The 11,652-nt window shown below is 48.5% G+C and overlaps 1 protein-coding gene across 1 annotated transcript; it reads right to left on the bottom strand.

Moving 5' to 3' along the window:
- Positions 1 to 4,072: 4,072 nt before the first annotated feature.
- LOC308123993 (hemicentin-2-like) lies at positions 4,073 to 8,575 on the bottom strand. The gene is made up of 4 exons (XM_080486748.1): positions 8,452 to 8,575; positions 8,233 to 8,325; positions 5,663 to 5,905; positions 4,073 to 4,250 (listed from the first exon to the last, which is right to left on the bottom strand). Exons 2-4 carry the CDS (start codon positions 8,315 to 8,317, stop codon positions 4,219 to 4,221), a joined length of 360 nt encoding a protein of 119 aa, XP_080342874.1. The 5' UTR covers positions 8,318 to 8,325; positions 8,452 to 8,575; the 3' UTR covers positions 4,073 to 4,218.
- Positions 8,576 to 11,652: the final 3,077 nt, after the last annotated feature.

The following is an 11,652-nucleotide window of genomic DNA, read 5'->3' on the forward strand; positions in this document are numbered from 1 at the left end:
GGGGGCAGCAGAGAGGCAGTCGGTCTTTGATTCTACAGCAGTGCTTGTCACCAGTTATAACTTCTATAAAAACACCACCTGGAGAGCTGTCAGCAGAGGATGCTCAGAGGAACGTCCCTCAGGAGAACGTCCCTCAGGAGAACGTCCCTCAGGAGAACATCCCTCAGGAGAATGTCCCTCAGGAGAACATCCCTCAGGAGAACATCCCTCAGGAGAATGTCCCTCAGGAGAACGTCCCTCAGGAGAATGTCCCTCAGGAGAATGTCCCTCAGGAGAACGTCCCTCAGGAGAACGTCTCTCAGGAGAACGTCCCTCATCACATCAGAACCAAGCCCAGGTGATGGAGGTCCTCCAGGCAGGTGGAACCACACACACACACACACACACACACACACACACACACACACACACACACACACACACACACACACACACACACACACACACACACACACACACACACACACACACACACACACACACACACACACACACTACTGAGCCTCATTCTAACTTGTCCAGAGGAATTTTACCTGCAGTGTGATTCTCCACTTTTATTTTGATAGGATTCCACATCCAGCCCTCCAGGGGATAATATTTAGATTTACACTCTCTCCTGCAGTCTTGATTCACTGAGTTCTGGGACGTTGTTCTGGTGGAGATAAATATGGTCCCTTCATGCTGGTGTTCCTACAGCCAGCAGGGGGCGCCACAGACCTCCAGGCCGCTGCTGCTGTGAGAACATGGTTCCTCTCAACCCTGGAGAACTTTAGAGAACGTTTAATGATCTGTAATCTGATACCATGTGGAACGTTTCACACCCGAGAGTCACGTTTTTCTCCAAACAGCCTGAAGCCACAGGGGAGAGGAAATGATAGGGTTAAACACACACACACACACACACACACACACACACACACACACACACACACACACACACACACACACACACACACACACACACACACACACACACACACACACACAGTATGTGGAGCTCAGCAGATACCCCAGTTTTATACACGTGAAGGCGGGGACAGAAACCTGTCATTTAGTGTGTGTGTGTGTGTGTGTGTGTGTGTGTGTGTGTGTGTGTGTGTGTGTGTGTGTGTGTGTGTGTGTGTGTGTCCTCACGTTGACATTGTCCCCAGTCCGTCTGTCTCCAGCCCCAGCAGCACTCCACACTGTTCCCATGACGACAGAGACCAATGGACGACTCCCAGCTGAAACACACGAAGACACAATCATGAACATACAGCCCCCCTCTGCCCCCCTCTGCCCCCCCCCCCCCCCCCCCCCCCCAGGTGGAAATCCTTCATGTTCAGACAGGTGTGTGTGGGGGGGGGGGGGTCTTCCCCTCCCTCCACATACTTTCTCTCTCTCCAGCTTTTCTTTCTCAGCAGAACTTTCTTCACTGATCTTTGATCTTTAAACCAAAACGAGTTCAGAGACAAAACAAAGACAGAAAGTCAAACCTGTTGAGGTCCAAACGTTGGGCCCCGGTCCACATCCAGAACCAGGACAGGAGGATCAGGGTCCGCATCCCAGACCCGGACCAGGACCCGGCAGAGTCTCCAGGCCGGGTCCCAGGACGGTACCGGGGGGGACCGGGGGGACCATAATAACAATCCGACTTGGTGGTTTTATTTTGACAGTCACTATGATAACAATCCAACTTGATAGTTTTATTTTGACAGTCACCATGATAACAATCCAACTTGATAGTTTTATTTTGACAGTCACCATAATAACAATCCAACTTGGTGGTTTTATTTTGACAGTCACTATGATAACAATCCAACTTGATAGTTTTATTTTGACAGTCACCATGATAACAATCCAACTTGAAAGTTTTATTTTGACAGTCACTATGATAACAATCCAACTTGGTGGTTTTATTTTGACAGTCACCATGATAACAATCCAACTTGATAGTTTTATTTTGACAGTCACCATAATAACAATCCAACTTGAAAGTTTTATTTTGACAGTCACTATGATAACAATCCAACTTGATCGTTTTATTTTGACAGTCACCATGGTAACAATCTAACTTGGTGGTTTTATTTTGACAGTCACTATAATAACAATCCAACTTGATAGTTTTATTTTGACAGTCACTATAATAACAATCCAACTTGATAGTTTTATTTTGACAGTCACTATAATAACAATCCAACTTGATAGTTTTATTTTGACAGTCACTATAATAACAATCCAACTTGATAGTTTTATTTTGACAGTCACTATGATAACAATCCAACTTGGTGGTCTCCGTCTGTCCATTAGGACGTCCACGTCGTGACTCAGTCTGACTCCAAGTGCAGAAATCCTTTGGCGCTAACAAGCTAACCAGCTAGCCACGGGCCCAGCAGTGTTGTAATACCACTTCCTGCCACCAGGTGGCGCAGTGAGTCTCTCCACCGGTTGAAGAACAGGAGCACAATCTGACACCAGTGAGAAACTCTGAGTGGCAGCGACTCACTACTTCCCCCTAGTGGATACAAGTGGCATTACTGAAAACGTATGAACATAAAAACAAAGTAAATGTAAACAGTTTACGTAACAACAAACAAACTGTGTTGCAGGTGAAGTGGAACAAACTGTTAATTACAGCAACGTGACCTTCGCTCGGGAAGCCAAACCTCAGAGACTCACAGGTAAAAGTGAAACACGTCACTGCAGCAGAACTTCCTGTCACCATGACGGCGCTAATCCTTACTCTCTTTAAGTCCCGCCCCTTCAGTGACAAACACTTTCTGAAACAGATTTCAGTGTTGAGCAACTTTTCGTACTGTAAATGAGACGTTAACATCTTTTAAAGAGAAAACAGAAGAGGCTAACCCCAACCCACCTACTCCGTCATGGACTTTCTCTTTGGTTGTTTGTTTGTTTGTTTGTTTCTCTTTGGTTGTTTGTTTTGTTTTGTTTTGTTTTTGGTTGTTTGTTTGTTTTGTTTGTTTGTTTTGTTTTTGTTTGTTTGTTTGTTTCTCTTTGTTTTGTTTTGTTTGTTTGTTTGTCTTTGTTTTGTTTGTTTGTTTTTGTTTGTTTCTCTTTGGTTGTTTGTTTGTTTTGTTTTTGTGTTTCTCTTTGGTTTGTTTTGTTTGTTTGTTTGTTTGTCTTTGTCTTTGTTTGTTTGTTTGTTTGTAATGGAGGTTCTCTTTGTTTGTTTGTTTTTGTTTGTTTCTCTTTGGTTTTTTGTCTTTGTTTGTTTGTTTGTTTCTCTTTGTTTGTTTCTCTTTGTTTTGTTTGTTTGTTTGTCTTTGTTTTGTTTGTTTGTTTGTAATGGAGTTTCTCTTTGTTTTGTTTGTCTTTGTTTGTTTATCTTTGTTTTGTTTGTTTGTCTTTGTTTTGTTTGTTTAAATGTAATGGAGTTTCTCTTTGTTTGTTTTTGTTTCTTTATCTTTGTTTTGTTTGTTTGTCTCTGTTGTGTTTGTTTGTAACGGTGTTCGTTGGTGTTTTGTCTTCAGATCTGGACTCTGGGCCGACCTTCTACTCCACCCTGAACCTGGACTCCCTCTGACACTCTGGAATGAAGAACAACCGTCGATTTTTCTTTGTTGTTGTTGTTGTTGTCATTTTGGCTGTTTGTTTAAACAACAACCGACCTCGGGGCCTCTGAAAGCTCCTTTTGTGTTTTGAGCATCCGTCTCCATGACAACGGAGCTTGGAGTCACTGAAAAGGCAACTTCTTAAAAACGGCTTCCAAGGTGGAACTTTCTGAAAATGCTCCGTCACCATGGAAACGGGGAAAACGTGACTTTCCGTTCCGTCGTGTCGTCGCATGTCATCAATGAGCTTTTATTGTTAAATAAAGTAATTTTACACGTGAATAAAGAAAAGCGTCTCGAGTCTCTATGACTTTTATTTTCCTCTTTTCTGCTCGTCACGTCTTTCGCAAAGTTTCTCTTGATTGTTGAGAGAAACAGACGTAAACATGCAGTTCCACCCGACAAGATTTGAGGGAGAAATGCAACAGAACGAGGACCTCTAGTGTCCAGGAGGTGGTACTGCAGGAAGAGAGGAGGCGGATTCAGCAGGGGAAACATGAAACAACAAATAAACAACAATAAAACAATAAAATGAGCTTTAATGACGTTTAGATTAAGATTATTAGAAGAATATTATTATTATTATTAGATTATGTGACAGAACAAGAACGATGACTCGGCACAAAAGCAGAATATTCCATTTCCATTGCGTCTGGTCTGGGTGCCGTCACTCGCTCCAGGTTTTGGCTTCAGTTTTAACTGCAAAAGAAAAAACAAGAGGAAATGTTGTGACGTAGCAAAGCGACAATTAGCTGACGGAGCGAAACTGTGACGGAGTGAAACACTCGTTTCGCCTGAAAACATTAAAGATGGCGGCGTTTTGGGCGTCTTCAGCTCTGTCTCCATGGAAACGGTGGATACGCTGCTACTGCTCATCACTGTTGGTCAAGTTACTTAGAAATAGTAATTAGTTACTGATTACTTCCCCATGAAAGTAATCCGATTACATGTTGTTGTCTGCTGCGTGTGTGTGTGTGTGTGTGTGTGTGTGTGTGTGTGTGTGTGTGTGTGTGTGTGTGTGTGTGTGTGTGTGTGTGTGTGTGTGTGTGTGTGTGTGTGTGTGTGTGTGTGTGTGTGTGTGTGGCACCAACTAGTGGCCTGGCATGCCAACTGCAATATGTTCTCAGAACGTTGTAGAACAGGAACAGCAGGACGCCACAGACCAGCATGGTCCAGGGAACCGGAGAGACAGCAGGGGGCGCAACCTAGCGTTCTGTCAACCAAACCAAGATTATAGAGCATCTTCCTCCTCTAACATCAGATTATAGAGCATATTGGTCCTCTAACATCAGATTATAGAGCATCTCCCTCCTCTAACATCAGATTATAGAGCATCTTCCCCCTAACATCAGATTATAGAGCATCTCCCCCTAACATCAGATTATAGAGCATCTTCATCCACTAACATCAGATTATAGAGCATCGTCCTCCCCTAACATCAGATTATAGAGCATCTTCCTCCTCTAACATCAGATCATAGAGCATCTTCCTCCCCTAACATCAGATTATAGAGCATATTGGTCCTCTAACATCGGATTATAGAGCATCTCCCTCCTCTAACATCAGATTATAGAGCATCTTCCTCCACTAACATCAGATTATAGAGCATCTTCCTCCACTAACATCAGATCATAGAGCATCTCCCTCCTCTAACATCAGATTATAGAGCATCTTCCTCCACTAACATCAGATTATAGAGCATCGTCCTCCGCTAACATCAGATCACAGAGCATCTTCCTCCACTAACATCAGATTATAGAGCATCTTCCTCCACTAACATCAGATCATAGAGCATCTTCCTCCTCTAACATCAGATTATAGAGCATCTTCCTCCACTAACATCAGATCATAGAGCATCTTCCTCCTCTAACATCAGATTATAGAGCATCGTCCTCCTCTAACATCAGATTATAGAGCATCTTCCTCCTCTAACATCAGATTATAGAGCATATTCCTCCACTAACATCAGATCATAGAGCATCTTCCTCCTCTAACATCAGATTATAGAGCATCTTCCTCCTCTAACATCAGATTATAGAGCATCTTCCTCCACTAACATCAGATTATAGAGCATCTTCCTCCTCTAACATCAGATTATAGAGCCTGCTCACCTCTCACCAACAGGAAGCTCTGCAGCGACTCTCCTCTGGTCGGGTGTTTACACTGGTAGAAGCCCTGGTCTTCCAGTGTCGCCCCCTGGAGGACCAGCGCTCCACTGCGCTCCATCCCAATGAAAATCCCGTCCTTGAAGAAGCTGGCGTCAAATGGCTCGTTTCCTCTGGCGGTGCAGCGCAGGACGGCGTCGTCTCCCTCCACCACGCCGTGCGCTGGACTCTCCAGGATGACGCTGCCAGCTGAGACACACAAGCGACACGTTTTGGCGCCTCGTGTGGCGACAGCGAGGAGCGCGAGGCGGGCGGACTCCTACCGGTCATGGTGAGGTTGACCCTGCGGCTGCAGCCGCCATGTTGGGCCTGGCACCAGTTTACCGTATACAGTATACTAGCCTCTCTAGCCTCACTAGCCTCACTAGCCTCACTAGCCTCACTAGCCTCTCTAGCCTCACTAGCCTCACTAGCATCACTAGCCTCACTAGCCTCACTAGCCTCACTAGCCTCACTAGCATCACTAGCCTCACTAGCCTCACTAGCCTCTCTAGCCTCACTAGCCTCTCTAGCATCACTAGCCTCACTAGCCTCACTAGCCTCACTAGCCTCTCTAGCCTCACTAGCCTCTCTAGCATCACTAGCATCACTAGCCTCACTAGCATCACTAGCCTCACTAGCCTCTCTAGCCTCACTAGCATCAATAGCCTCACTAGCCTCACTAGCATCACTAGCCTCACTAGCCTCACTAGCCTCACTAGCCTCTCTAGCCTCACTAGCATCACTAGCCTCACTAGCCTCTCTAGCCTCACTAGCCTCACTAGCATCACTAGCCTCACTAGCATCACTAGCCTCACTAGCCTCACTAGCCTCACTAGCCTCTCTAGCCTCACTAGCCTCACTAGCCTCACTAGCCTCACTAGCCTCTCTAGCATCACTAGCCTCACTAGCCTCACTAGCCTCTCTAGCCTCACTAGCCTCTCTAGCATCACTAGCCTTACTAGCCTCACTAGCCTCTGTAATATCACTAGCCTCACTAGCATCACTAGCCTCACTAGCCTCACTAGCCTCACTAGCCTCTCTAGCCTCACTAGCCTCTCTAGCATCACTAGCATCACTAGCATCACTAGCATCACTAGCCTCACTAGCCTCTCTCGCCTCACTAGCCTCTCTAGCCTCTCTAGCCTCACTAGCCTCACTAGCCTCTCTCGCCTCACTAGCCTCACTAGCCTCTCTAGCCTCACTAGCCTCACTAGCCTCACTAGCCTCACTAGCATCACTACTATCTCTAGCCTCACTAGCCTCACTAGCCTCACTAGCCTCACTAGCATCACTACTATCTCTAGCCTCTCTAGCCTCTCTAGTATCACTATTATCACTAGCCTCACTAGCCTCATTAGCCTCACTAGCCTCTCTAGCCTCACTAGCCTCACTAGCCTCACTAGCCTCACTAGCCTCTCTAGCATCACTAGCCTCACTAGCCTCACTAGCCTCTCTAGCCTCACTAGCCTCTCTAGCATCACTAGCCTTACTAGCCTCACTAGCCTCTGTAGCATCACTAGCCTCACTAGCATCACTAGCCTCACTAGCCTCACTAGCCTCACTAGCCTCACTAGCCTCACTAGCCTCTCTAGCCTCACTAGCCTCTCTAGCATCACTAGCATCACTAGCATCACTAGCCTCACTAGCCTCTCTCGCCTCTCTAGCCTCACTAGCCTCACTAGCCTCTCTCGCCTCACTAGCCTCTCTAGCCTCACTAGCCTCACTAGCCTCACTAGCCTCACTACTATCTCTAGCCTCACTAGCCTCACTAGCCTCACTAGCATCACTACTATCTCTAGCCTCTCTAGCCTCTCTAGTATCACTAGCATCACTAGCATCACTAGCCTCACTAGCCTCACTAGCCTCTCTCGCCTCACTAGCCTCTCTAGCCTCTCTAGCCTCACTAGCCTCACTAGCATCACTACTATCTCTAGCCTCACTAGCCTCACTAGCCTCACTAGCATCACTACTATCTCTAGCCTCTCTAGCCTCTCTAGTATCACTAGCATCACTAGCATCACTAGCATCACTAGCCTCACTAGCCTCACTAGCCTCTCTCGCCTCACTAGCCTCTCTAGCCTCTCTAGCCTCTCTAGCCTCTCTAGCATCACTAGCATCACTAGCCTCTCTAGCATCACTAGCCTCACTAGCCTCACTAGCCTCACTAGCCCTTTGTGACATCTGGAACGTTCTGCTCAGGTTCCTCTGGTTCCACGGCGGCTTGTTAGAATCAGTGAGGTAACTAAGACAGACGTCCCGACCCAGATGTTTCCACTGTGGTCCAGTGGAACGCTCCTCAGCTGCCCTGCTGGAAGGTTCCGGTTCGATTCCCAAGTGATGAGACAGATTCTGGACATTGTCTTTAAAATGTCCCTGCTCCTTTCATTCTGTTGATCTAAGTTCTGGTGTTGGTGTTCTGGCTGGACAGCAGAGGGAGAACTTCTCTTCTTCACAATAAACCAATAAAAGAGTTCCAGGTCACATGAGTTCTTTACCAAGAGAACGTTGGCAGACAGTGTGAGAGTCGGACTCACCGTCACAGCACAGCGTCACAAGGAGGAGACACAGCGAGACACCGAGGGGACAGTGCAGAGGACGTCTGGTCCCACACAGGAACATCCTGGAACCTGAGAACCCAAGAAGAGAACCCTCTGAACAGGCTCAGGCTCTGTGTGGACGGCAGGAACTCTGCTCCTGGTCCGGCGCACCAGGGTCTAACAAATAGTCCTCGTCATATTTACTGGATTAGTCACCTGGTATGACGGAGGAAGCCACGGGGACAGCACGGTCTTTTCCAGAGCGTCACAAACCCGATGAGGAGTTCCCTCTGGAGCTCTGGACACAGACGAACCTTCAGGGACAGGAAGTAGAGACCTCTGAGACGGGGAGACGGTTAACGGCTGCTCTCCCACAGAATCACGTCGTGGTTGGTTCCTGTGGGTCATGTGACTCAGTTTTATGTCCCCTGGAGTTTGACCTGGACTCTGACTCTGACCTCCAGCAGCGCTGAAGAGACCAAACAGGAGCAGGAAGTCTTTGAGACTTTGAAGAAACTTTATTTGTGTCCTACAATTATTACCAGAGGCAATTCAAGGCTTTTATGGTACGGATGAAGGACAGTGAGCACCCTGCAGGGGGCAGCAGAGAGGCAGTAGGGGGCAGCAGGGGGCAGCAGAGAGGCAGCAGGGGGCGGTGGAGAGGCAGCAGGGGGCAGCAGGGGGCAGCAGAGAGGCAGCAGGGGGCAGTGGAGATGCAGCAGGGGGCAGCAGAGAGGCAGCAGGGGGCAGTGTAGAGGCAGCAGGGGGCAGCAGAGAGGCAGCAGAGAGGCAGCAGGGGGCAGCAGGGGGCAGCAGAGAGGCAGCAGGGGGCAGCAGGGGGCAGCAGAGAGGCAGCAGGGGGCAGCAGAGAGGCAGCAGGGGGCAGTGTAGAGGCAGCAGGGGGCAGCAGAGAGGCAGTCGGTCTTTGATTCTACAGCAGTGCTTGTCACCAGTTTTAACTTCTATAAAAACACCACCTGGAGAGCTGTCAGCAGAGGATGCTCAGAGGAAGAGGAGGAGGGGGGGGGGGGGGGGAGGAGGAGGAAGAAGGGGAGGAGAAAGGGGAGGAGGAGGAGGAGGAGGAGGAGGAGGAGGAGGAAGGGGAGGAGGAGGAAGGGGAGGAGGAGGAGGAGGAGGAGGAGGAGGAGGAAGGGGAGCTCCTCTCCTCTCAGTCAGTCCGTCAGCAATGAAGCATCATGGAGGTCCTACCAGTGTGTGAGTACTCCTCTTCCTCACCACACCATAGAACAAAACCTCAAGTCACTTCTCCTCTTCTTCTTCCTCTTCCTCCTCTTCCTCCTCTTTCTCTCCTTCTCTCGCCAGATGTTCTCCAGCTTCTGCTGGCAGGTTCCTGCTGTGCTTCACACGACGACGACGGTGAGAAAAAGTTTGTTTGTGTTTGTGAAGCTGAAGTGACGGAGGACGGAGTGACGGAGGACGGAGTGACGGAGGACGGAGTGACGGAGGACGGAGTGACAGAGGACGGAGTGACGGAGGACGGAGTGACGGAGGACGGAGTGACGGAGGACGGAGTGACGGAGGACGGAGTGACGGAGGAAGTTACTATCACCTAGTATCGTTTGATGTAAAGTACTGTCATTTAATATGAGGTCACATAAAGTCATGGGATAGTTTTGATTAAAATCCATGAATTAGGTTCATTCAGTCAGGAGAAGAAATACATTCATTAAAGCTCTTTTTGGTGATTTAATCATATTGAATTATTGAAATTAACATAATTTACTTCCTACAATTTTTCCACATTCAGAAAATTTATTACAGATTTTATTTGATATTTGTCTCGAAATATATAAATATCCTTTTAAAGCAAAACCTGTTTATCACTTATTTTTCATTGAATTTTCCATCCGTCCGTCCGTCCGTCCGTCCGTCTGTCCATCCGTCCGTCCATCCATCCGTCCGTCCATCCGTCCGTCCATCCGTCCGTCCATCCATCCGTCCATCCGTCCGTCCATCCATCCGTCCATCCGTCCGTCCGTCCGTCCATCCGTCCGTCCGTCCGTCCGTCCATCCGTCCGTCCGTCCATCCGTCCGTCCGTCCGTCCATCCATCCATCCGTCCGTCCGTCCATCCGTCCATCCGTCCATCCGTCCATCCGTCCGTCCATCCATCTATCCATCCGTCTGTCCATCCATCCATCCATCTATCCGTCCATCCGTCCGTCCATCCGTCCGTCCGTCCATCCATCCGTCCGTCCATCCATCCGTCCGTCCGTCCATCCATCCATCCATCCATCCATCCGTCCGTCCGTCCATCCATCCATCCGTCCATCCGTCCGTCCGTCCGTCCATCCATCCATCCATCCGTCTGTCCATCCATCCATCCATCCGTCCATCCATCCGTCCGTCCATCCATCCATCCATCCATCCGTCCGTCCGTCCATCCATCCATCCATCCGTCCATCCGTCCGTCCGTCCGTCCATCCATCCATCCATCCATCCGTCCATCCATCCGTCCGTCCATCCATCCATCCATCCATCCGTCCGTCCGTCCATCCGTCCGTCCATCCGTCCATCCGTCCATCCGTCCGTCCGTCCGTCCATCCATCCATCTATCCGTCCATCCGGTCAGTCCGTATCGTTCCCAGCCGGCTGCAGCTCTTCGAGTACGACTCGTTGGTTCTGGTCTGTGACGGTTCCGGTCCGTCGGATCGGTGGACGGTGAAGCGGCGAGTCGACGGCGTGGAGACGGACTGCGAGCTGGACGGTGACGGTCCTGCGGGACGCTGCGAGATCGACCAGGCCTTCACCTTCGACAGCGGCGAGTACTGGTGTGACGCTAAGGGAGGAGGACGGAGCGACGCAGTCTACGTCAACGTCACCGGTAAGAACAGGTTCCAACTACCGATACCGCCGGAGGACAGGACCAGTACTGAACTTTAACTACCTGCCCATACAGAGTACCAATACCAGTACCAACCTTTAACTACTTGAGACCGAGTACCGATACCAGTACTACTCTTTACTACTTGATACAGAGTACCGATACCAGTACTACTCTTTACTACTTGATACAGAGTACCGATACCAGTACTAACCTTCACTACTTGATACAGAGTACCGATTCCAGTACTACTCTTTACTACTTGATACAGAGTACCGATACCAGTACTACTCTTTACTACTTGATACAGAGTACCAATACCAGTACTAACCTTCACTACTTGATACAGAGTACCGATACCAGTACTAACCTTCACTACTTGATACAGAGTACCGATACCAGTACTAACCTTCACTACTTGATACAGAGTACCGATACCAGTACTACTCTTTACTACTTGATACAGAGTACCGATACCAGTACTACTCTTTACTACTTGATACAGAGTACCGATTCCAGTACTACTCTTTACTACTTGATACAGAGTACCGATACCAGTACTAACCTTCACTA

This window comes from Lipophrys pholis, assembly GCF_963383615.2.
Source record: "Lipophrys pholis genome assembly, chromosome: 18".
In the NCBI taxonomy this organism is placed as follows: domain Eukaryota; kingdom Metazoa; phylum Chordata; class Actinopteri; order Blenniiformes; family Blenniidae; genus Lipophrys; species Lipophrys pholis.

Coding starts and splice junctions, on each gene's coding strand:
- LOC308123993 (XM_080486748.1), bottom strand. CDS start 8,317: ATGTTCCTGTGTGGGACCAGACGTCCTCTGCACTGTCCCCTCGGTGTC. Junction 5,906..8,232: donor TGTGACGCTGTGCTGTGACG/GTGAGTCCGACT, acceptor TGTGTGTCTCAG/CTGGCAGCGTCATCCTGGAG. Junction 4,251..5,662: donor GAGCTTCCTGTTGGTGAGAG/GTGAGCAGGCTC, acceptor TTTCTTTTGCAG/TTAAAACTGAAGCCAAAACC.